The sequence below is a fragment of the Scatophagus argus genome, chromosome 13, assembly GCF_020382885.2.
Source record: "Scatophagus argus isolate fScaArg1 chromosome 13, fScaArg1.pri, whole genome shotgun sequence".
NCBI lineage: Eukaryota > Metazoa > Chordata > Actinopteri > Scatophagidae > Scatophagus > Scatophagus argus.
In genome coordinates this window covers 10,777,700-10,802,950 of record NC_058505.1, presented here as the reverse complement: position 1 = coordinate 10,802,950, position 25,251 = coordinate 10,777,700, and the positions used below count along the sequence as shown (strand labels likewise).

The window sequence follows — 25,251 nt, the reverse complement described above, 5'->3', positions numbered from 1 at the left end:
CCTAATTAAACCAGCTGTTATTTCCTGTCAGTGACATAGAAATTTACATGCACTAACTTGGTTTCCGGGCGTTTTTTAAAACCCCTCCAGAGTGTTTGTGGTGCAGCCACAAGGTGACACTGTAGCACACAGTTCAGGCAGCAGTAGACTCCAACTGAAATCAGTTTCTTCAGTTGTTCACCAGTCCCATCCTGGTGTAATAAGTAACAACCAATTTCTCACTGAATATTTACATTCCAATATGAGATGGATGATTTCTAGGCAGTGTTTTCCTCTTTCTCCCTCTCTCTCTTAAGGAAATTGCTAGATTTCAGCAGGAAGTTTTTTAATGCAGCAAAGGTACCATGAGTGGATCTGATGGACTTCCAAATGAGGGCTGAAACTGGACCAGACTTACTCCAGACAATCTGCTTTGATCTCCCAATCTCCCCTGTGATACCCAGCGCTGCGAAAGCCTCCTCTACACCTTGTAGCCCTAAAGCAGAAGAGGCAGGAGGGCTACACTATCCTCCCCCTCCTCTTCGCACTGCCCATCTCTCGCTCTTTCTTTACACACACACACACACACGCATTCACCATCCACAGCCACACTGGACTCTCTTTTGATAGTCTAGAGCTTGATTTAAAATTCCTCTTCAGAGCGTGTCATGCATTTTATATGCATGGCGAGTGGGAGAGAAGAGGAGGGATTGCGTGGGGCTCCAGCCCAAATGAACTTCCCTCCGCTGTTGGTCTCCTCAGGGATATATCTAGTCTACACACACACCACCACCACCACCACCACCACTTTCTTTCACTCCCCTCATTTTCTCGCACCCACTCAACTCTTTCAACATTAGTTTTACTGCATCATGCTTTTCACAAATTCCACTGAGCAGCAAGAGTGCCTTAGCCTTTGAAGACAAGTGTGATCAGAACATAGGCAGGGGGGGAGTAAAAAAAAAAAAAGGAAAAAAAACCTGGCCGCAGGGCATTTGGGTTTTTGCACTCATGTTTAGCAGCGTATGGAGCAGAGGAGGGAGGCTGACAAGTGCAGTGTTTGGGGACAGCTTTGATGTCTGATGGGGTGCGGCTGCTGCTCACGCACAGTCCTTCACAAGGAGACCGTGTCACATTGACGCAGCCAGGCTTATATGTAAAGCTCGTGGAAAGATAACAGATAATCGAAAGAGCCCTGTTGATACACTGCACTCCATCTAAACATCTCTTATTCTCTTTCTGTCTCGCTGCCAAGCTCAGGGATGAAGCTGAGAATCAATAATAATAATAAAAAAAAAAAAAGAAAGCAGACGCAACATGAACTTAGACTGCAGCTGCGTGAGAAATCTGGTTTATTAGGAACAATATGATCCCGCTAGCTTATTGTGGATATAGCAGTAAACAACAGAAACACAAGTCACTTTTTTTAAGTGCTACAGGTTTGTGATTAGGGACATATAACAGTACAGCAACCATAGTGCCTACATTCATATATGCACAGAGAATACAAAACAAAAATTACAGTATATTGCTGTTAAACTGTTTCTATTCCTGTTCATAAATTGCAGCCTGTTTGTCTCTTACATAGACAGGAATATCACACACTCCATCAGCTGTAGTGAGAATGGGGTGGTTTATAGCGATAACCAAGACAAGGTTTAAGTCTGGCAGGTCGACCTTTTACAGATAAGCACTGAGTTATCATGGGAGCACAAAATTGACAAAAGTTAAGCTGATATAGCACAGTAACACTAGACAAGCCCTCCACAGAGAGATCAGAAAACCTCACTGAATAGACTCAGAGAAGCAACATATATTCTCATTAAGCTACTTTTTTTTTTAAATTAAAGATTAATACAAGTTAACTTTGGTTTCCAGCTCTCTAGAACTATACTGTAAATCTGTGGCAGTTTAAGCTGTAAGTAAAAGTTAATTCGACAGTATAGCAGCCTTAAGCCAATATTAATACAACACAGAAATTCACTTTTTAAACATTTTTCTTGTTATAATAGCAGCCAGGAAAAAAAAATGTAGTTACAGTGTGATTCCATAGAATAGAAAAAAGGTGAAAAGAAAAAAATTATCCCCTATTATCAAAGTACTGTTAAAAAAATCTGTGATCTGGTACCTCTCAATAAATAGAAAATGCAACTCCTTTGATGTTATTTGCTATCTTCCATATTATAAATATGGTAACACACAGTGAATAGCTGTTGTGTGAAGACAGTATCTTTCATCCATGCAACAAAGAAGTTGAAGATTTTTTTTAATGACAGAAAATTAAAGAAAAATCACTTTTCCATAATCAACTTGCTAAGTATTGTGTACAATAAGATATTTTGGAGCCTGGGAGCATTTCCAAAATTTTCTATCAGACTGCAACACAAGACAAACATCAATAAAACAGGCTGAAAGGAACAAATCAATGGCTGAATGCATTTGCAGACCGGAGAGAAGGGACATCTCAGGTTCCAGCACTCGGGACACACTGGCTCTAGTCCTCAACTGAAACCCTGCTGCTGTGGTATTCCATTTAGTCATCTGTGGCCAGGCAACGTTTTCTTAGTCCACGTCAACAAGCGTTTTTTTGTCAGAGTGGATTCTAGCTCTAGCAAGTCACTGTGGGGCCTCAGCAGCTGGAAGACGCAAGTTGACGGGCCCAGACAATCTGACCACAAAGACACCGATTTAAGAGTAAGAAAGCTGCAACAGAGGTAGAAAACAGAAAAGGACTGATAGCTGTTAAGAGTTGCTTGGTGCTCATCTGAAGATGCTCTTTAAAGGGAAGTACTTCTTTTTTTAAAACAGAGAAGCAGTCTTCTTTCACGTTGCTTTGCCTGGAGAATGCACCCTTAAAAAAAACTTGTCCATTTATCTTGCAGGGGCCTGCTCCCTTCTTAAGATGCAGAATGCAATGTTTATTTTACTTCTCACTCACTCTTTTGTGCTGTGCTTATTTTTCTCAGTATATTCCTCCAACATATGACATTTTTATGCAACAACACACTTGTTCAGCATGTTTTTCAGTCCTTGAAAAAATTCCATTGTCATTTTCTGTGATTAAATTACACAGTTTGGGGGTTGGTGCGCTGCAAAAATTAAAACTAACATACCAAATTGCAATCAAGGGGCTCTCAAAAACTCCGCAAGAGAGATCAGCAGACCTCAGTCTTCCACTGGCGCTTTCTTCACTTGTTAAAGGCCAGGGACAGTATAATGGTGCAGTGTGTTCAGAGTTCACTGGAGCTGTCTGAGGAGTGAAAGCAGAAGACACAACTCGCTGGTTGTAGCAAGCTGTTTCCATTATACATTCTGAGCAGCTGTTCTGTGGAGGAAGCCCTTTGAAGGACGGCTGCGGGGTGGTGGTGGTGGTGGTGGTGGTGTTGGGGTTTTGCAGGAGTCCACGGTTCAAACGGGGTTCTTCACTCTAACAAGCAGGGGTGGGGCTGCGGCCGCTTCCTCTCCGGTGTGGGGCATCATTGTCCCTGCACGCCGCATCCTCAAGGCCTCCAAATAGAGGTCCCTCATGAGCTCTGACACATGCAACATCTACACTAACACTCAACATTCATGCTACAACTAGTACAGAAGCAGGCAGAACAACAAAAATCCTCCTTTCTCCTCAGTTGTGCTCAGATTAGTGTGATTACATCTAAGCTGCCTCTTTTCAAGACGTCCTTTGCTCCTAGTGGGCCGCTCGTCTGGTTTCTTCAATTGTTTTGATTTGTTTCTGTTTTGACACGGAGGGTCGAGAAAGAGGGAGTCGCCTTGAAGAGAGTCAGATTTGGAAGAGTCTGAAGGTTGTCTCTGAGGGGTCAGGGGCATCTTTAAAAAGAAAAAAGAAGAGGCACGAAGAGGACAAGGAGGTGGAGGATGAGAAATAAAAGGAGAGCTCGTTCACTTCTGTGCAAGGTATGCTCCGATGGTGAGGCTAGCCGCCCCTAGCGCAGCCACACCAAAGACCGTCTTAATGGAGGGCCATGAGCAAGCGAAGATGGAGTCCCTCCGTCTGTCATACAGCTCCACAAAAGCATCCTGGGAGAGAGACAGAAAGAGAAAGACAGACAGTTAGCTGGACAGTCAAGAAGTATGACCCAATGGATGAGATCAAGAAAACACTCCACACAATAAGGCTAGTATCTTATTTGTTCTTAATGAAGATGCAAATCGTTAAAAATGGGTAACAAATGTATAATTAGCTCAGCATTGTCCTGAAACTTCTGGGCACTATGGGATTTAACAAACATTATTTAAACATGAGTAAACAGTGCACTTGTTGGGAACTACTTTCTGTTGCGGATTAATACACACTTGGTGCTCTGGAGAGACTGCATTTTTGGGACTGATTCAAAATAAAGTACAGTGCCTGTCTTCGCTGTAATGAAGGAACAAAGTCATTCTATGATGCAGAGGAAAAATATTATTTCAGAGTACACAGCCATGTGTGATAGATTAATCATATCATTTCTGTTTTGGCTTTTAATGGGATAGTTTTTGAAGAAATACAGTACAACTACAGGTGAAACTCCATCACCTCCAGTGGAGTGCCGCACTGGATGCCGCCATTATATTACAGAGTCGGGGGCAGATCTGCACGGCTAGATACCTCTAGAGGTAAGTGACAAAATATGATTTGGAAATTGGGTGAACTGACCCTTAAAGATGTAAATCCCTTGATCACCACCACTAAGCATGGGTGGAAATAGAGTGTTATTACACCCCATCTGTAAGCAGATCCATTAATATTTTCCATCTGTCACACCCTCCTATGCACAACCTCAGACATCCTTCATGTGGAGACACAACACATCCAGGAACAACTAAACAATCAGGGGAATCACCAAAAAGAGGCCATTTGCAACCAACACATTTTGTTGATTTTTTTTTCTTTTTAGCATGTGAATGAGGGCTACAGCACTCAAGCATTAATATATGAATGTTACTGAGACGAGGTTCTGCTTCCTGCTGCTGTCAGGAGTTTTCAAAGCAGTCTGTTACAAATTGAGAATGTGTGAGTGTGTGTAAGATCTGTGGAGAAAATACCACGGCTGAGTGTCTTTAGATGAGGAAATACAGACATCTGCTCACAGGCAGTGACAGCAGGAACAGCTGGACAGGAAGTCATGGTGCTAAGCTCCTCATTCTCCCACACACACACACACACAAGTAGATTATCTTGAACTCAACTAGAATATTAGAATACTTGAGAGACGTTTAAGAGAGGATATATAAGCAGTCTCCTATCTGATATCAACTCTTCTTACAAAGCTAACCATGTTATTAGCTGTACATCTGAGCTCCTTTGATGCCTCTGTTTTTAGTTGCAACTTGACCCATCTGGGAACAATGGTGAATTGTTCAATTTAATTCACTACAACAGTATTGTGTCAGTTCCCACAGGAATCTATTATCATTCTATTTTAATCTGTCTTGATTTAACTCAGTTTACCTACAGTAATTATGTTTTTTTGTAATTCTAACTGGATCACACATGTTTTATTCGACCTTGATATTGTAGAAGCAAAACTGGGTCATAAATTCTTTTTCACAAGTGTCACATTTTAATATAGGCCTACAGTTCCCTTTTATCAAACAAAAAGCCCACACAGGACTAAAAAAAGGAGACATCCATTCTAAAGTGCTGCAGGGAGACAAAAGTATTTCCTGTTTCCCTCTCCTCCCTTTCCGTCCTGTTGCATTCCTGAGGCTGGGGGCCAGTCAGTGTAACAGAGGAGGAAGGATCAGCAGTTTCTTCCCACTTCAGGCCCTCCGGTGTCAAAACACACTGTGTTTTTTAAATCATCTTTAACCACATGGCATTTCCTTTGTGGCAGCTGAGTATTTTTAATTAGGCTAAGACAAGACTAAGAATCTACAACCACGCTAGCAGCTCTGTGAGGCTGAACTCGTCAGCTTGGAGCTGAATGCTAATGTCAGCATGCTAACATGCTAATCTTTGGCAGGTAGAATTTTTGCCAGAATTTCACTGCCCTAGTTTCACAAGTTTGCATGCACTAAACACAAAGCACAGCTGAGCCTAATGGGGATGCCAACAGTTTTGGTAGATGACCATTTCATACTGAGGGGGATATGAGTATCTGAACAAAACTGCATGGCAATTCATCCAATAGTAATAATAAAACTAATAAAAACACACATATTAATCTCATGGTGGCATGAGAGGAGAAAGTTTACTAGACCAAAGTTTATTAGACCAAAGTTTACAAGATCAAAGTTTATGTTGAAATATTTCACAGTATGAGTGGTGGTAATGGAAAAGTCTGGGATCACCAGAGTCCTTGAGATTTATCCTCTGGGGACTATGAATGTCTGAAAAAAAATTCATTGCGAGTTTTTCCAGATATTTCAACATCACCAACATCACCACCTCTAAAGCCATGTAGTAGCACTTGGCTGAGGCAACAACACAAACCAGCCACCACGTCTACCAGAAAGTGCACAAGACTGACCGCTAGCAAGGCTTGACAAAATGGCAAACTCATGATGCAAGTCCTTGATATGTCCCAGACATGTGCCATAGATTATCATCTATTTAAGTCTGAAACAAAAGCGGGACAATTACAGTAAGAGGTTCATAAGAGCGGTGATGGATGTTTAAAAGAATCCCACAAGGACATAGACGGTAATAACTCTAGCCTGACCCATGGGAGAGTTGGGAAGCGGAGATAGAGGAGGGAGGGAGGGAGGGAGGGTGTCAGGTGGATATCATGAGACTGAGGCATGCTCCACTTCAGCTCCAGGAACCTTTCACCCACATGTTAGCAAGCAGTGCTGACACAACCATGTGAGTGGTGTGAAAAACAAACCTTACTACTTTCTATTTTTCCTTTCCTCTATGCTCTCTCCCCTCTTTCTCCTTTTGTATTGACTGTCATTATGAGTCTTTGAGGGAAGTAGTAATAAGCATCCGGTAAAGGACGGCACGGAAGGTCGACAGGGACAGGAAAGGACAACAAAACATCTGCATTCGTCACATCAACAAAAAGACTTTATAATCCTCAAAACCTCCTCTCATTGCCCTGCAGCAAACCATCTGCCATAGACAGCAGGTGTGCATTTGGGAAATAAAGTCCAGGCTGCAGTTCTCTACAGTATTCGTTGCTTGGATCAACGGCCCCTTAAAGGTCAAAGCTACCATACAGAAGCCAAGAATTCAGTGGGGAAATGCCTTGCCAGCTTTACACACTCCCTTTCCTTCGTTTGTTGTTGCACACTATGAATCCCTAGGAGAGACACATAGAGAGTGAAGAAGTCAGACTGAACACTGAGGACTTGAGAGGATCCCTTACTCAGCCATGGGGTGGCAACTTGCAGACCCGAGTGCCATGGTTACCCAGGCTGGAAGCTTCACACATGATTTGCTTTTCCCACCAGCGGGAGAGAGACTGTCCTCGACCTCTGATTTGTTTTTCATGTGATATAGACCTCTGGGTTTTGCTCAGAGTCTTTTCTCATGGACACAAAGAGATTTTTCACTGTTGTCTTCCTCGGATGGCCTTATGCTGTCTTCAGGGCAACAGGAAATACCAAACATTTGCCAGTTCCTTTGGGTATCCCCTTTGCTTTTGGGAATGATCCCTCAACTTGTGTGGAAGATAATGAGTCATCTTGTGCGCATGGCTAGTTCACTTAAAACCCCAAGCAGCACTTTGCCAAAACAGAAAAATGATTAGGCAGTCATCTCTGTTTTGGGACATTTCTGTGGGTAATTGCGGACAGACTGAGGCTGAGAGAAAGGGATGTGGGTTAAAGTTCAACTTGTAATTAAAGTGCCTGTTGTGGCTTCGCTGCTATATTCACCTCTGAAGCCTCAGCCTCTCCCCACGCTCTGTTTATTTCACAAGCTTTCACATAGTAACGTACTTATAATAATGCATACGCTGCTGCTGCTGCTGCCCCTCTTTGATTTTTTTAACGAGCTTCTTGCAGATTTCTTTGCAGCTAATTAAAGTCAAACAAAACTCTTATTTCAGGAGCCAAGGGGGAGTAATGGGGGGGATAAGGAAAATGCAAGGAAGGCATTAATGTCCTCTGCAATTGATCTCTTTCAAATGTGCGTACACAAATGAAAAAACCTCTCCAGACACAATAGGTGACAGGACAGCAAGCTCTCGTCTGGCAGCAAGGTCAGGTTCGATAAAGTCTCTGGAGTGTCATCCATCGACTTGTCTGGCAAAAATGAGATGACGGAGGAGTTTGTTGCTATACTCATTACCCGGTGAATCCCCCTGTGTCAGCACCGCCAAACAGCTTGGAGCTGAGGGCACTGAGCCCTTCACTACGCTGTGACAATACTGCAATACTTGGAAACAAAAACCTCACAGCCAAGTGATGACAAACTGGGTGGAAAGCAAATTTGGAAAATACACCCAATAAATGCTAAAACTTTTACTGGCTCAGACTAACAAAACAGTAATGCTTGTTTATATGCTTGAGTTGCCTTGGTTTAAAATAGACCTAGAGCTCAAACATTTCTTTTTGTTATTAATAAGTTGATTAACAGCAACTCATTTTACAACAGTTTTAAGATATACACTAAGTGGTAGTTTTGTGAGATGTGCTCCTTCATGTTATAGCAGAGAGTTAGATAAGAAGACTGATAACCTACCACTCTCATGTCTGCATGCTAAATACAAAGATATTACCAGCAGCTGGTTAGCTTAGCTTAGCACAAAGACTTGAAACAGCGTGAAGGAAATGGCTCACTGGGCTCAGTCTAATGGTAACAAAATCCATACAGACAAGGGAATCAATTGTCAGTACCAACTCCAAGCCGGACACCAGTTTAAGCACGGTTCCAAAAACATGCCAAATATTCTCAAAGATGAGAATTTCCTGCCTTTCTGTGTTTTATATCTTCTTTAATGGCATATCTTTGGATGTTTGACTGTTGGTGGGATGAAAGTAATTTCAGGATCAACATGCAATGGGAATGGTTAGGCTATTTGCATTTGTCAGTCAATCAAGATTATGATAATAAAATGCAGTCCTTTTCCCATCTCTGATAATTAATTTCATAAATTGTTTTTAAGTTAGTACAGAGAGCTATAAAACTGCTTGGGAAATGTTAAACTCTCACTGAAAGACAGATTTCAGCTCTTATAAGGACATCAGCGCCTATAAAAAATATCAGGCCTTTTAAATATTCCAATAAATTCACTCGTGGAATTAACAGCTTTTTAAATGGCCAGACAAGATGGTAACTATCAAGTAATGTCAGTCTGTCTGATTAAAATGGAACAGAAATTAAGTCCGGACTTAAATCACAAGAAATGGGAAACCTTTTTAATTTGCTTTCACTCAGGGCGTCACTGAAGACTCAGGTTTCATACTTGGCAGTGCCATTTCATTGGATTCAATTGTAAAGTGAGAAACAGATTTGACGTCGGATGCTACCCTAAAGGCTCATAAATATTCAAATTTGCGTCAGCAGTAGCACCATTCGTGTGTTTACAAAACAGCAAACTCCCGTGGGAGTGAGCCTGCTCTACTGGAACATGAAACGTGATCGCCAGTAAATCACCCACACTCCTCATGACACTCTGCTTTCTTTTATTGTCTCCATTTCTTATTGTCTGAACCGCCAGATAAATGGGTACTGTAACTTTACACATGAGACTTTGGCTTCTTTGGAGATGAATAACACTTCGCTTGGTTTTCATCCCAGCAAGAATGCAGGATAGGAGCATCAGGAGGAGGAGGAGGAGGAGGACAACCACTAGAGTGTTAAAGTATCCAATTTGTCCAGCAGCATTTTTTTGGGTGGGGGGGTGGGATACAAACAGATATTGAATAAATAAACACTTGAGATCAATTTACTTGACTGAGCAGCTTTACAGTCCTTGCAGGCCTTTTATTCTTGTTAAGCCCATCGATTTGTACTGAGCAGCTGTGATCCAAGATGAAATGAAGAAGTGGATGACCTTGCAGACTCAAGGTTCTCTTGTTTTCAGCTCGCTCTGTTTTCCTTGAAGGTGAGGACCTGTGCATGGACACAGACTGTGTTTGCTCTCCTGTCACAAGCTCCTGGTTTATTGCCACCTCTACACACCTTACTGCAGCTGAGAGTGTATCATTTACAATCAGCCACTTGTGCATGCAGAAGAGACATCAAAGCAAAGGGAGAGCCACGGAGAGACAATCCTTTTCTCTCACAATAAATCAGACAACCTCTGCGGCTCAGTCAATGTCTCTTTCATTCTTTAAAAGAATCCCATCCTGTGATTTTGACCTTGAAACCTCTTTCAACCTTAACAATTGATACAAAATCCTTCAAACTGCTGCCAAAACTTAGCACAATGGCTTCCTCAAATAGATACAATGCAGCTGAAAGGGGATGTCTGTCTGGTCTGAGGATATCTGCACTGAACCCTTCCGTTCCTCAGCAATGGAGGAAGTGACGATACTCGACCCGCACAAAAGCTGCAAGAGTGCTGCGCTGCTATAAATATCAACAGGCTTCATGTGAGCTCTTGGTTCAGCGCTGCCCAGTCTAATAAAACAACTCTCATCACCGCTTCTCGGCACATATAAAAAGGCCACTGATGACGCGCAAGAGCAGGAGGAGAGAATGTAAAAGGGCTGCTGAGTCATCATCCACACTCGTGGAGGCTGGTGTGTTTGGAGTGCATTAAACCTGGCTTGAGTGGCTTTCCAGTAAAGACAGGATGTCTGCCATTTGGGTGTCTAATAGCTCTGTGTTCGCTCCAAGAACGTCTTGCATAGTACATCGACTGTTCCAGTGACATGTTTGTGGCTTCAGAAGACCCATGCAAACATGTGAAAGCCAAAATACTGCGGTGCTTTTTGTGAGATAATTGTGTGAAACTCTTGGGTTGTTTTGTTCAGATTTCGCACTCAGGAATGCAGGGGCACTTAGGCACCATAAAAAAGCCACTTGGTAAAGTGGGAGTTGTATCTGTGGCATTTGAAACACGCAGAAGCGAACAAATGCTGTGTTTCTCATTCACTCTGCAGTTTGGATTAATGATTACACACCAAGGTAAAACTTTCACATTTCAAATTGCTCTATCAGCTTTAAATCAGCTTTGGATTGCTGTGGACAGGAACCAGAGCACCTCTGGCAAAACAAGGGAGCGTGGGAGCCCCGCCATAGGTGAGCTTCTGTGCCTGATTGGCTGAGATAGAAACTGTTGATAGAGACCGTGGGAACCAGCAGATTCCCAGGTGGCCTGTTGCTTCTCCTGTGACAAACAGAGCCCATGGGAGCGGCTCATTTCCTGTGACAGGGGCAGCACGCCGCTTCCAGCCTTAAAAGTGATATCCACTGACCCTTTAAGTCCTTGAGACCACACAACCACCATCTCAGATGCAGTGGAGCTGAAAATAGTCTGACTGATCTGAGCCAAAACCGACTACTGTATACGGTGTAGTGAATGAGACGTGTGGGAACACCATCTGCAGCATACAGCGCATGTTGTGGCTGATCGTTCTGAACTTGAAGTCATTGATTTTCTTCAAAAGGCGCATTCAGCTTTTTTTTTTTTTTTTGTCTGTTCTTGTGTCAAGGTGTTTTTGTTTCAAGCCCTGATGTAACAGAATGACACAATCCCGATGTTCAAAAAGAAGGCTTTTCACAGAAGCTGTGGCTCTGGAAGTCTTTGTAAAAGTGCTTGACAGTTCAGTTGGTGTTAAGTCACTTCCTGTGCTAGTTGCTGCGGGGATGAAATCACTGTCTGGTTTGAGACTATGGCTTCTCTGTGGTAGAGCCAAGTATGGTTAAATCACAGACTGTGTGGGTAACTAGGGAAAGACTAAAGGCAAGCCAAACGTGTAGTCATACTAATACCATGGAGAAAGGGTGGGGGAGCAGAGAGCTACAGTTGGCTAGACACTGTAACTAAGAGATTTGTATTTGTTTTGAGCCATTAACCGACTCCTAAATCCTTCCTCCAAGCCTAAGAACAAGCAGACTGTAACAAAAGGGCATGTTTTATGATCACAAAAAGCAGCAATGTTGTGATTTTTCCTTTGATTAAATTCCAAGTTACCTCTGTAATTTAGGAAAGTAGTGCCAAACAAATCGAGTGTAATCTCATCTAATAGAAAATTAAACATGCCAGCGAGGTAGAAAGTATTTGAGCATCAAAGCGAGACGCAAGGTGCCTCCCATAGTCTCCACTTTCATCCAGGAGACGTCTTGTAAAGTTGGCTGCTAAATGAAAGCTTGTCAGTTTTGGCAACAAGATATTGCAGGGGTTTATGTGATGGGAGCACATGCAGGCCAGGTTTCAGGTTCAGCTGCATTCTCCGTGTACCCATGTAAATGAGAGAGGCCACAGTCTGGGGCAGGGCACAGCAGATTGAGGATCTCAGATGTCCGATAATGTCAGAGAAAACAGTAGCCTGTTTGAGGTGCAGCTTCTCAGGAACACCTTTGACCACCTATGAATTGTTAGCTGTAACACCAGAGAGACATTTGCCAATTGTCAGATAATAATTTCAATAACTGCTCAAAGTCTGGAAAAAAATCACTCGGTTCAAGCAGGGGTTTGACCTCCGCTTTTAAAGGAGTGTTCTTACACTGTTATAATGGAAGATCTGAATACTTCTCCATCTCGGTCTACTGCTGTCATATTGACGTCAGAGGATAAAGAAAATACACTCTGTTGGAAGTCACAACTCAATGTGGAAAGGGAAGCAGGTTCCTCGAATGAGGAATGAGGGCTGAAATTGTGAAATTTGTGACTAAACTTCTCTATCTTGCATGGAGCATGAGGTCATTTTCCGTGGGGTGAAGTAATATTTATTCTTATGCAATTTAACTTCCAGATGAGAACTTTGTGCATACTGTATATCCACAGGCTATATCGGGTTTCCTTGTCAGCTGTATTATACGCAATCCCAGTAAGAACTCCGGTGGTCTCCTGGCTGAGGAAACTTTTTTTTTTCCTCTCCCTTTTCCATTCTCAGACTGTGAATACTGGGGGAAAGTTCAATGACCTCTCTCAGGCAACCAGCTGATTTTCATCCAGGGGGAGTGGAATGAGAGGAATGCATTGATGTGTGGAAACAAACAACTGCACTGTGTGTGCCCGAGAGGCCTGATATGAGAAGGAATGAACCTTGAGATAACCAAGTCGACTGCAAGGAACACAGCTACACTGCACACATGCGTTATGTAATATAATAACTATGTTTAAATCCTTTGGCAGATAGAGATGAATCTAATTAGAGCCTAATCAAGCTGCAAAAATCCAGAGTGGACACCACTTCTATTTCTGGTCCTTTACCCTTTCTTTGGCCTGAGTTCAATGGGACTCACAGAGACCTTGGAGACAGCTATGCTGAGCAGAATGCTTTAAAAACAGCCAATTGTTCAAACTATCTGGAGCAGGTTGACTCACTCGGGGCTGTGTGACCTTCCTTGTCTGTATGCAGATACCAAAGGGAACAAACACAGTCTACCTGATGAATGAGAATAAGTTGCCTATTGTGACACTGAAGGTCTGGTCTGAAAATGTGTGGAAAGCTAATAAGGCACATGTCAGTTTCATAATAGAGGGATTTTTTTGTCTTTTTGCATTTTCTCTCAGGAATAACCCATGGAAAATGTCATTAGAGGTATTGAGCAACTGCCTGTTGTAAGCTGAGTGGCCTTGATACTGCAGAGCAGTGAATATTGCAACATATCGTCTCATACTTTAAATCATACAGAAAATGCAGACATACTGTATACTGAGCTGTGAGTTTTTTTTATGTTCACATTGTGCTATGTAATGCCCATGTGGATGTCTTCATGAACAAATTCCTCTGCTCCCTAAGTCAGCAGATGGATCAGCTGAGAATCAGATGATTGTTGAGTCAGATGACTTTAACAGGCGGCTTTATCCAAGTTTGGTCTATAAATTTCTATGGGGTGAGCTAATCTACTCCTACTTCTCCAACTCTCTAACCAACAACATGAACTCCAGTGAAATCAAAGCCATTGACTTTGTGAGCTCCATTTTGCTTTGGTCTTTCAACCCTAGTGGCCTGACTGTACTTTTCCAAGCATCCATACATTTTTCCAGCAATTACCCCAGCAGCTTCCACCTGGGTCCAGCCTATGAGGCAGTAAGAAGGACTACCTATCTGTGACTTTACAGGGCTCCTCTACTTGCTGGCCTTTCCATCTATCCTCCTTCTAAACCCTGTTAGCCTCACCTGCTGATCAAAGACACCTTGTGAAGTCCAGTCATTTCATCCAGGAATATTTTTGAACCCCCTCTCCTCCCTGGGGTGCCAGAATGTGGGTTCACATTAATTCAAATCTAGAAACATTGAAGGTCAAGGGGTGTGCGTGCTTGTTGTGATAGAGTGGGTGGGATCAGAAAATGAGTTGGCAAAGCCAGTTGATAATTTGGCAAAGTCACAATCAAAGATCTTTTATTTCAACGGTATAGTGAAATTCTGTTGATTAAATGAGAGAAAATGCGCATTTATTAGACTCTTTCTTCTTTTTTTTAGTTAATTTTTTTCACCACAAAATGTGAAAGATAAATGAAGCACTTTATAGGTCAATTTGCCGAGTTATTAAACCTCTAGTGGTAAAATGTGTCGACATGAGAGTTGTCTAGACATGCTACATAGTTAAGACTCCTCTATAAAACAAAATGGCGCCTGACATAACTGAATTCAGGCACCATAAAAAATGTGCTCTGACATAAGTCGCAAGATGATTGCAACCTTGGAGCATACACAGGCAAAACACCATAAATGTATTGTCAAAAAAACCACAAAAATGCCAGACAAAATACCTAAGAAGAAAAGGAATCACTGTCAGTCCTCCTGTTTTCAGCTCAGCCTGTTTTCTTTGAAGTATCTGTCATTATTTGAAGCTGTAATGACAGCCCAACAACCAATTAAAGGCAGCATACTTTCAGAGTCAACCCAGTGAAATTGATGTAATATAACGCCATGGCAGTACTGGGTATGCCCCTGCCAGCAAGAGATCCCTGTCAGAGGCAGCATACTGTAGTAGTCCCCTGAAAACAGCAGGGGTTATCTGTGACAGCGACAAAATGTCTGTGCACTGCAGCATGCTGACAGAATCCAGTTGTAGGTTTGGGCGGCCATCAAGAGTTCAGGATGGCGAGGAGTTTCAACGAGCGCTGATCACTGCCCTGAAACAATGCGTGGCAGCAGCAGCAGCAGCAGCCGCAGTGTTCCCCCGGCAAAGCTTTTATCTTCCAAACATCAGGGGCGTATCATTTTCTCTGCACTTCAAACCTTATCAGTCGCCATCAAAGGTGACTGCCAACAGGGTGGTGCTGTCTCACCATGACTGAGAGCTCCCAGTTGTATACACACACACAAACACACACACACAAGTTGAAAGCCGTCAGCATAAAAGTGTTAAAATGTCTTGCCAAGGTCTTTCCACAGAGGCACTCTTGCCTACAGCATGAATTTTGATAAATCACCTTCGTATACAACCTGAAACGTTCGGGTTCGCTGTGTTAATTGAGTCTTTGCTCAGAGATACCAACACAAGCCATCGGAAATGCTCAATCAATACAACATAGTCAAAGTGATATCTGAGCAATGGCTGACATCACTCAGCACCCACTGAAACAGATCAGATTTCCTGAGGGCTATTTGCTCTGCTGGCAAAAAAAAAATCATATTGGGGAGGGGGTCCAGAGAATTATTTACCCCAGACCTCCATGGACAAGCAGATAAATCTATTTACCATTATCTAGCTGTTGTTGTTTATTTATTTATTTTTTTGAGGGAGAGCATGTACTAAACATTTCAGAGAAGAGCCAATATGCCCTGCTGTTTGTTAATGGCCAGTGCTGTGGCTAGTTACACCAGGAAATCCCAGGGGAAATGGTAGTGGGGTGTGTGTGTGTGTGTGTGTGTGTGTGTGTGTGGAGGCTGAATGGTACAGCTAACAGGAAGCCAGGCACCCCGGGGCCATCTGCTCCCTGCCATGGCTCACATGTCACCCTGTGACAACACAGCATTATTGATTCACACAACCACATCCGCTTCTGTGTGTACATGCTGATGTGCTACAGTGTATGTGTGTATGCAGATGTGTGAGTGTGTACACAGCCATTTTGTGAACAGCAAATAACTGATTTGCACCAGTACATCCGCTTCTGTGTTTGCTTGCCTCTGTGTGTATATGAACTCTATAATCCTTAAAAGTCCTGTGTGGAGGTGCAAAATGGAACCTAATGATCATAGTTATGTTTTCAAATGTGTATAATCACCTAAACTAAAAATTCCTGTGTTTTTGTTACCTCAGAATGAGCCTGATAAATCTACAGGGGGAGTGGAGTCTGCCATGTTGTACTTACCTGTTTCTACAGTAGCCCAGGATGGACAAACTAAACACTGGCTCTGGAGCAGGCCTGTAGGTTCTCATTCACTTGATTGCAATCTGCAACCTCATTGCTTGATGTCTTCACACACTAGATGCTACACACTGGTGCTTTAAAGGGTCAGCTCACCCAATCATCAACACATATTTTCCCATTTGCTCTGTTGGGATGCAGCCATGCAGACAGTTTCACTTTTTTGTGAGGGTTTAAAGCTGCAGTAGTGTATATTTTTATACTGACAACTGATCAAAGGTTTCTCTCAAGAAAACTGAACAAAGAATTTCTCTCAGTTCTGTGTGGCATTTTAGAATTTTTCAGTTCATTGTTTTAGGGCCATAGCTTTGCTTTGGTTCGCCCTCAGCGCTCTCAAAAATCCTCTGCATGTTACCTGCCCAGCTGTCAAAGTTAGTGACTGGTGAATGTAGCGCAGAATTTAGCGAATAAAGAAACAAATATTCCCCCAACATTGGTGGAGCTCAACTCAGAACCAAAAGTGAAAGGAATTTTGAGCTTAAACTTGTTAGGTTGCCAGAAACAGGAGTACAGTATAAACAGAGGTATAAACAGCAAAAACACAACAGGTTGATAACATGTATAGAGGTGAATAAAAATGTAATGCAAGCATAAAAGTCATAAAATGTCATTTAAAAACTCTGAAAGCTGACATATGTATTTAGGTTATCCTATATGTGCAACAGGCTTTCTCTTTGTGAACAAGAAAGTCATTTAGGAGACACTCCCTGCAGCATTTTAAACAGCAGTGGCTATTGTTCTCTGGAAATTAATTGAGAATATCAAATCTCTTTTAAAACCCTTTTGGGAGTTTGTCCCAAAAATATCTACAATAGCTAGACAATGGGAGGAACCGTTTAACCTTGCCCTATATTGATATGCTGCGCAGCTTGCAAGGGTGTGCCTGGTGGCAAAGTCAACTAGTGTCTCAGTAGGTTTCTCATTATCCAGCCCCCACCATGACAGGAAAGGTGGAAAACTCTTTTTATCTGCCGTCTCAAATGGTTCATTAGGACATTTTTTTCATGCAAATTGGCGGTGGGGTTGTGATGTGAACGCGACGGCAGCACAGAAGCAAACAGAGCAGGGACTTGTGTGTAACATGACAATTAAAGGACCACACGGGAGCAGCGAAGGCAACGCGTCTATATTTAGAGGCCTCTCACGTGTCCCTGCATTTTTCAGGAATCTGGAATGTTACCTGACACTAAAAGCCAGATCTCAGGGTATGAGCGTGCCGTCCTTGAAGGGATTGGGCATGTGGATGTTTGTAAATGCACGTGTGTCTATAGTGGTGGCGTAGGAGACAGTCAGAGGGAGATAGAGGATGAGGAAAAAGGCAGGAAAAAGAAGAGTTAATTTTTCAACTGCAGCGCAGACAGCCTTGAGGGACATCCATTTAGTGTCCAAGTTTATCTGCTCCATATATTATTCATCAGTGTGTGTTCTGACTGGGATAGTACTGCTTTTAAACAGCTCAGGCACGTGTCCCTCATGAAACGGGAAAACAGCAGGTTGAGGTGATTACTGACTTACTGACTTGAGCTGAAAATAAGGAGAGGAAGCGCAATCATATGGCTGAATTCACAAACACCAGTCTGTAGGCTCACGTGGCCCCAGAGGCCTACATGCTGAGACAAAATAAACCAGCAAAAATCACACACATGTCAGCACACAAACAGCCTACAGCAGTTCCTGCATGGAGCACGCTCAGCTGACATGATCGTCCAACAACAAAATAACCCACACCCCTCACCGGCCACTCAGGAAAGAAACACCCAGGTCGTTTCTATTATTTATTTCCAGACATATTTTTTTCCCTCAACAGACAGTCCTGTGGTTCTCCTGAGGAGGCCCAGAAATAAGCACACAGGACGGGGTGGAGGGTCTGTGGGAAGAGGTGAGGTCGCGGAAATAAACGCAGCACTCGCAGAGCTCCACAGAACATTATATTTGTGCAGTGTTGTTGCCTCCCAGTCACAACAAAGGTGCATATTTCCAACGTGCTCTTGAAATGCTCGGCATGTGTGGAATGGTTAGGAATGGTCTAAACATGACACAAAAGCAATGGGTGTCATGTCAAGTCGAAAAGAATGTCAAACTGAATGTCTGACCTTAAGTTTCAGTCAACAGTGTGACAAAAATTCTTTGTTTGGGAGAGTTTGACTTTGTTGCTCCGTCTTCATGATGCCAGCCTATTCTATAATTAAGACTGAAAGCATGTTTGCAGTTGGAGGACTGACTTGAGTCTTTTCACAGAAATGAAACAATCGTACTTCAAATTTTGAATGAGGAGCTTAATTATTCATGTGACTGTTTCCAGTGGCAACAAAACCTTATGTTTGCTGTTCTATGTAGTGAAAGGCTGATAATGCAAACCAGGACTTGGCTTGTGAAAAAATGCAGCTGTCATTTTGGCGGAAATAGCCACAATAAATGTCTAAAATCTACAATTCTTCTTTTGTAAACACTGTCATGGAAGCAAGCCTAACAATCAATCAGTATTTTCATTTAAGGAACGATTCAGACATAAAAACTGACCAAAGCAGTCTCTTTATAGTCACTCAAACTACACCACCTGAACTGTGAAGGGTTATTAAATCTGCTTTCCAGAGTTTTTCCACATGCAGCACAGAGTGATTGGAACAAAAGTCTTTCAAATTCTCAGAGCTCCTGATAGCCAGAGAGGCTAGAGATCTCTCCAGGCTTGCTTCTGAAAGAAAGCATTCATGTCAGACTGATTCAGAGAGTTACAGCCCACAGCAGAGCTGCCTGCATCTGTAGGAAATGTTTCAGAGATTACAGTTGCTGAGCTGATGGGTGTAAACACAGTGGCAGATGGCGAGCGACCGAGGCCTGTGCAGTAAAAGGGGTACAGTACAGGGGAAAAACTTGGCTGCTTCTCACTCGCCCCACTGAGCTCTTTTGTGGTGTGCAGTCTCCATTACAGAGCTGAGAGTTCATATCAAGAGACAACACCGTTGCTGAAAGCAGTGAGATGATGTTTTTGTTTCTTCTCTGTTCTGAAATGATGGGTGGAAGGGAAAAACCCAAAATGCTATTTGCATGAGTAATCATTTATTCCTGTCTGATTGCTGCAAACAAGAGAGAGGAGTTTGTTCTGCACACTAATTTTGTGAGTCCAGACTAATAATCAACTACAAATGAACAGACAAAAAAATAAAAGGAAACAACTGACTGTGATAACACGCGGAGAGAAAAGAGAAGACGTCTGGCCTGGAAAAGATGGATCAATCATAACTTATAGCGCTCATTACACCGTAAAAGCATGGCTTCTAAAAAAGCTTTCTTTTCACCGAACACTTCAAAGTCACGGGAAAGCCATGAACACACCCTGAACGTTGCCACAGTTAATATTGCCTTGTGTTTGACAGACTGAATTTACATCCAGGAGACACAAATTGGATGTAAGTGAGATCCCATCAGGATTTCTTGTGAGTGGTTGCATGTGCCTCCTCGGTGAGGGGTTTGTTTGGGTTCCCCCCTCCCCACCTTCTACACTGCAGACATGTCACCTATATGAAGATTAATGACTTCCTTGCTGTCCCAAATCCACTCAGCCTCAACAAGGGAGGAGAAGGGCGCAGCCAGATGCCCGCAAAAACGTAGCAACACGCAGGTCCCACCCGTCGGCGAGCAGATTGTGCTCAGGGAATCCCCCACAGGATGGACCCAGCCCAAACCCTCTTAGATTGTTTTCTCCACACGCACACACACGCACACACACGCACACACCACTGTAACACACACAGAAAAAGGCCACCTGGTTAGCAGCACACCTCAGAAACATGATCTTGCTGTGCGAGACTCCAAAAAAGGTTTTCATGAGATTCAACTCCTTCCTTTTGTCTACCACATGAAAAGACAACACATCTACGGTCATGCTAGTGGCTCTGCAAGGCAGCATGGAGCTAAACACTAATGATCACGTGTTCGCCGTGACAGTGCTAACATGCTGAGGTTTAGCAGGTATGTCGACCATATTCGCCATCTTAGTACAACTTGTTACCATGCCAAGATTTGCTAATTAGAAGTAAACACAAAGTACGGCTGAGGCTAATGGGAATGCTGGAATGTAGTCTTGACCTCATGGTGGCGTTACAGGTAAAGTAAGGAGATTACTTCTCTGGGGACCATGAATGTCTGTACAAAATGCCATGTAATCCTTCCAGTAGTTGTTGAAATATTTCAGTTTGTGCCAAAGAAATGCATTTTCTTTTCCGAATCTGTTCTCAGTTGACCTTCCAAAGTTGTGAAACCGCTGTTTTTCTCTCGCAGCACATATTGGCACTTCTGTTCGTGCCACCCCCTCAGCCAGTCAAATTTCTGAGGTCAAGTGTATAATTTCAGAAGTCGGACACTGTCTGCAACTTTGTTCAATCACTAGGTATTTACTGCGAGGGCGTGTAAATAAACACAGGTGCACCACGTGTGGGTGAGGCCGTAGCCTAAATACAACAGTCCCCTGATGACTGCAATTTCTGCCACCACAAAGGATAAATTCATACAGGTGGAGAAAACTCAGCGTGCAGGGACAATGAAAGGACAGTGTTTTACATCCTGGAGTGTGGAAAGCAATCAGTGTTGAACAGAAGCCATTTCTCCCCTCAGCTGGGCTTTGCAAATACAGTAATTGCTTTGTTATTTCTAAAGGGCAAATAGTTTTGTTTAAATAAAAGTATATTTGACTCACCGATGATGCCGAGACTCAACAACGATTAGTGGGAACTCCTGTTTTGGACTCAATTTGTCTCAAAAACAACAGGAAACAGAGGGTGGCTGATAGAACATAGTTTCCACACCAATCTCGCATGTCAAAATGTCAGTAATAGGTTGATTAGTTTCACCTTTTGCACACAATAACACAATGGACAGGGTGACTATAAACACAGCCTGTCTAAACACACACATAGCCATGTTTATTCAATGTCTTCATTGTTATAGTTTGTGAGCCAAAAGCTCATCAGAGGGCTGCAGTGATTGAAACATAAAATGATTCCTCTAAGAGCCACCTGGCTGGTAGTGGATGAAATGAATGAAACATTTGTAACCCTTAAATAACTTCAAATTGAAATGAAACCCTTAGCAGTCAACCATGAGCAGATTAGACATAAAAATGTAGCACATCTGCATCATCACAGTACACCCAAAGCTTCACACTAGAACAGATTGGTTGCAAGATTGTACCCAACAGTGGTAGCAATTGTTGGAGTGTATCTTCCACTGAAGACACTGCAGTCATGGCCTCAGTTTTTCTTTTAATTTGCTTAACAACTAGAGGTGTTAACTTTCTACAATTAGTGTGGTGGGTATTTAATTGGCTAATACCAGACTTTAATTTGGGATAATTAATTTAATTAAAATTTAGACTTAATTTAAGCTTAGTTTTACTAAATCCAGTAAAATAAATGAAGGAAAGCCCAAACAATAAGATTCTGTATTTCCAGACCTGAGTTTGATTCCTGGAGCAGGACACCACTCAAGTGGAAATTACCTGATAAGAAATCTCAACAACTTGGGGTGTGGATGCATAATTCAGGAAGAAATCAGAGCAAAATCAACAAGCTTTTACTTTCTTTCTAAACCAAAGAAACACCCCAGTCTCTTCAGTAAATGCGAGGCTGTTTAGGTCTAAGAGCTGCAACTAAATTAGACCAAAATGTACTTTTTTTTTTTGGCACATGCTTGATGATGCAGTAACTTTTCTATATCTCAAAACCAACAAATCATCCAAAAAAAAGAAGAAGTTGAAATTCACAAACACAGACTAGAGCACAGACAAAGCTCTGTGTCTGCAGCGTCAGTTATTAAATGTCAGGTGGTAACTGAAACACAAACTCAGGAAGACACTCAGGAAATTCCCCACCTGAAGGGCATTCAAATGATTATATAAATCAACACCGGTACATATTCGACTAATTTCTGTCTGTGCTGAAGCTGAAAACATTCAAAATATAAACTCATGATGTTGACAAATTCTGTTGTAAATTGTTTTAAGGCCTGCTTTGTTTTTTAGCTAAAAATAATTTGAATATGGTGCCTTCAATGAATGCTGAGAACAGAAATCCACCTAAATGACCCAAACTGGAAACATATGCTTTCAAATAATCCTGAATAATCCTTTGGATTAAAAGACTGCTCTCCCTCTCTCTCTAAAGTGGACACAGAGTAGCAGAGATGCAGTCATCTCCGCCCAGCTGGAAAACACAGACTATGATGACCTATATTATTGTACAGTGGGCACAGGCTCCAGAGACCTCGAGCAGCCCCGCCTGCGCCAGCTTCAAGGCAAAGGTTTTAAAAAAAGCAGACAAAAGAGTTCCACCTAGATGCACAGAGGACTGTGTTCGACACAGTGGCTGCAGCTTAGTGTTCTGTGTTCCTGGAGGGAACCCTCTGTTGCCTCCCTTTGATATGTGGCACAACCTGCCACCTCCAGGGGCAAGGCAGACTCAAGGGGAATGTTAAACGCTCCTTCCCTTTGAGATGAAATGTTCAATATGAATCATTGATGATAACCCACACACACACACACACCAATTCTGATACCTTCTGGCTAAGATAACCCAGCAACACAAATGTTATGCTCTCATTAAGAGCAATTCTGCTAATTAGAGGCTAATTCAAGGCAGACTGGTTTAATAGATGTTCAGGAGCCCAGAAGAGGCGACTGCTGTGCTCTCCAGTGGCTGCACGTGGACATGATATTATAAGTTTTTCTGATTCACTTCTCTTTTCATTTCTCTGTGAATGAGCATCTGTGTAGGCAAGTAAAGGCAGAGGGTGTGTCGATGCCTCTCCTCATTAGCACGTTATATTTATGTGACATTTAGAGGCAAAGAATGGCCCTGATACCTGAGTCCTGTCCAACCGTGCCCAGAGGCCTTAACACATTAATTCGATAGTTGTCTGCTTGCTGACATGTGTCTGGCCTCGTCCTTCCTGCTACAATCATAAGCAATGCATCACGCATAAAGCCTTAGACACAGGTAAACACTGAAACTGGGATCAAATTCTTTCCTCTGCGAGTCGTGGAATACTGTTTTTGTATACTTTAATCCATCTTGGAACACACTGGACAGACAACCACCTCCTCTCTTGACAGCACAGCTCTCACCACTGGCTCTGCAGTTGACAGGGCGGCCCTTATTTAGAGCGTCAGGAGGTGTGACAGATCAGACTTTCTGATTGGTCAAGTACGTTTAACAGCCACCATGAATATCCAATCAGAGCAGCTCAATAGTGAAGGCCGTCCATGTCGAGCGCTGGCGCTGTCGTGCGTAATGGGCGCATCTAGAGAAATAGATTTTTTTTTTTAAATTGGTGACCAACTACAGCTGTGGTTTCGGTATTACGTTGTGTCAAATAATATCTGAATGCACGTTTTGATCTCAATTACACATGTGTACACTGGGTGAATTTACTGTTTAAAACCTCTTCAACCAGACCTCAGGAGGACTTTTGTGTCCCCGTAGCACAAAACTGCGAACCACTCAACTACACGGAACGAGACCTACCCATCCCCCGTTATCTTGTATCCAGCTGTTCAGAGGTCCATTTAAATACTCCGTCATCCACTCCGCGATGTTGTCCACCTGCGGTGTCATCTCTTCCTTCGACACGCACTCCACGCACACCGTGCCCCCGAACTCGAAGAAGGCGATAATCCGGCCCCAGTTCACCCCGTCCCGGAACAGTTCGTCTATCACCTCGGCGAATCTCCTCTGCGCCGTGGTGGAGGTGAGATACAGCTGCCGCGACATGTCCGTGAAGTCCGGCTTATACAGTCTTTCAAGTTCGTCTCCAGCCTCGCGCAGGACCCTGTGGATGGCGGCGTGCGGGTCTGACTGGGGAAGCCGTTTGCAGAGGTGGGGGATGCTCTCGCTGTCAGGCCCGGTGCTGGCCTCACGGCACCGGCGGACCAAAGTCGGTGGAGAAGCGACTATTGACCCATTATTAGCAGCATCTTCATCCCGGACATCGTCAAATCCCCACACGTAGCCCTGTTTGGAGAGTTTATGGCAGATATACTTTTCCACAATGTTGCGATTACACTCGTTCGCCATTCCTGCTTGATTTGGCACCTTGTTTAGACAGAGGTGGTCCTAAATGAAATGCATGGTGATCGAATTTGTGCACGGTACAATGCACGGCACGGGCTCATCCAAAACTCGGTTATAATTGAATACAGGCTAAGCAGTGCAGCGATCCCAATCCCACGCACGGAGCAAATGCTTCGTGAGTTCAAGAAAGCCCCTTGATCAAAACTGCGCAAAAAAAGCGTTTTAAAAGTCAAAAAATACTCAGTCCATGTCAGCAGCAGTCTTCATTTCCCGAATCCTTGTAGGGACATCGGCGACCTTCTCTTTACGCAGAAATCCAGTATGCGGAAGAGGTTGGAGTAGTGCTCATCTATTCCTGTGCACATCACCCAGACGTGGATATACTGCGAATAAAAACATGAATGAGGGCCAAAATTGTCCGCGCCCGAAGGGGCTTCAAACGCCGCCAACTATTTAAACAGCGTTTACGCACAACTAGGCGCGCGACTGCGAGCCAGACAAGGTCGGACTGGTCCTCTTCCACGATTGCCTCCTCATATCCTCTTCAGCAGCTCCCTGCTCACCGCCAGTTGGCCGCTCTCTGGTGGTGAGGTATTTTTCTGACGTCAGCTACGCAAAGTAATTCCTTTGGCTGCGCTCGGAGACTCCCAAGTGCACATGAAGAAATCGTTAATAGCTCATATTCTCGTGATTGCATGTTTAAATAATCAATTTTATGACTCAAATACAGAAAACTTTACACATTGCTTGCTTGTGCATGGAGAGCTCTGAGAGGACCCTGGTTAATTCATAAGGAGCACAGGAGCATCCCTTTCAGCAGG

At 43.1% G+C, this 25,251-nt stretch overlaps 1 protein-coding gene across 1 annotated transcript; it reads right to left on the bottom strand.

Moving 5' to 3' along the window:
• Positions 1-1,297: 1,297 nt before the first annotated feature.
• bcl2b (BCL2 apoptosis regulator b) lies at positions 1,298-25,068 on the bottom strand. Its single transcript, XM_046407522.1, has 2 exons — positions 23,885-25,068; positions 1,298-4,014 (listed from the first exon to the last, which is right to left on the bottom strand). The coding sequence occupies exons 1-2, from the start codon at positions 24,431-24,433 to the stop codon at positions 3,877-3,879; spliced, it is 687 nt and encodes a 228-aa protein (XP_046263478.1). The 5' UTR covers positions 24,434-25,068; the 3' UTR covers positions 1,298-3,876.
• Between the last annotated feature and the right edge of the window lie 183 nt (positions 25,069-25,251).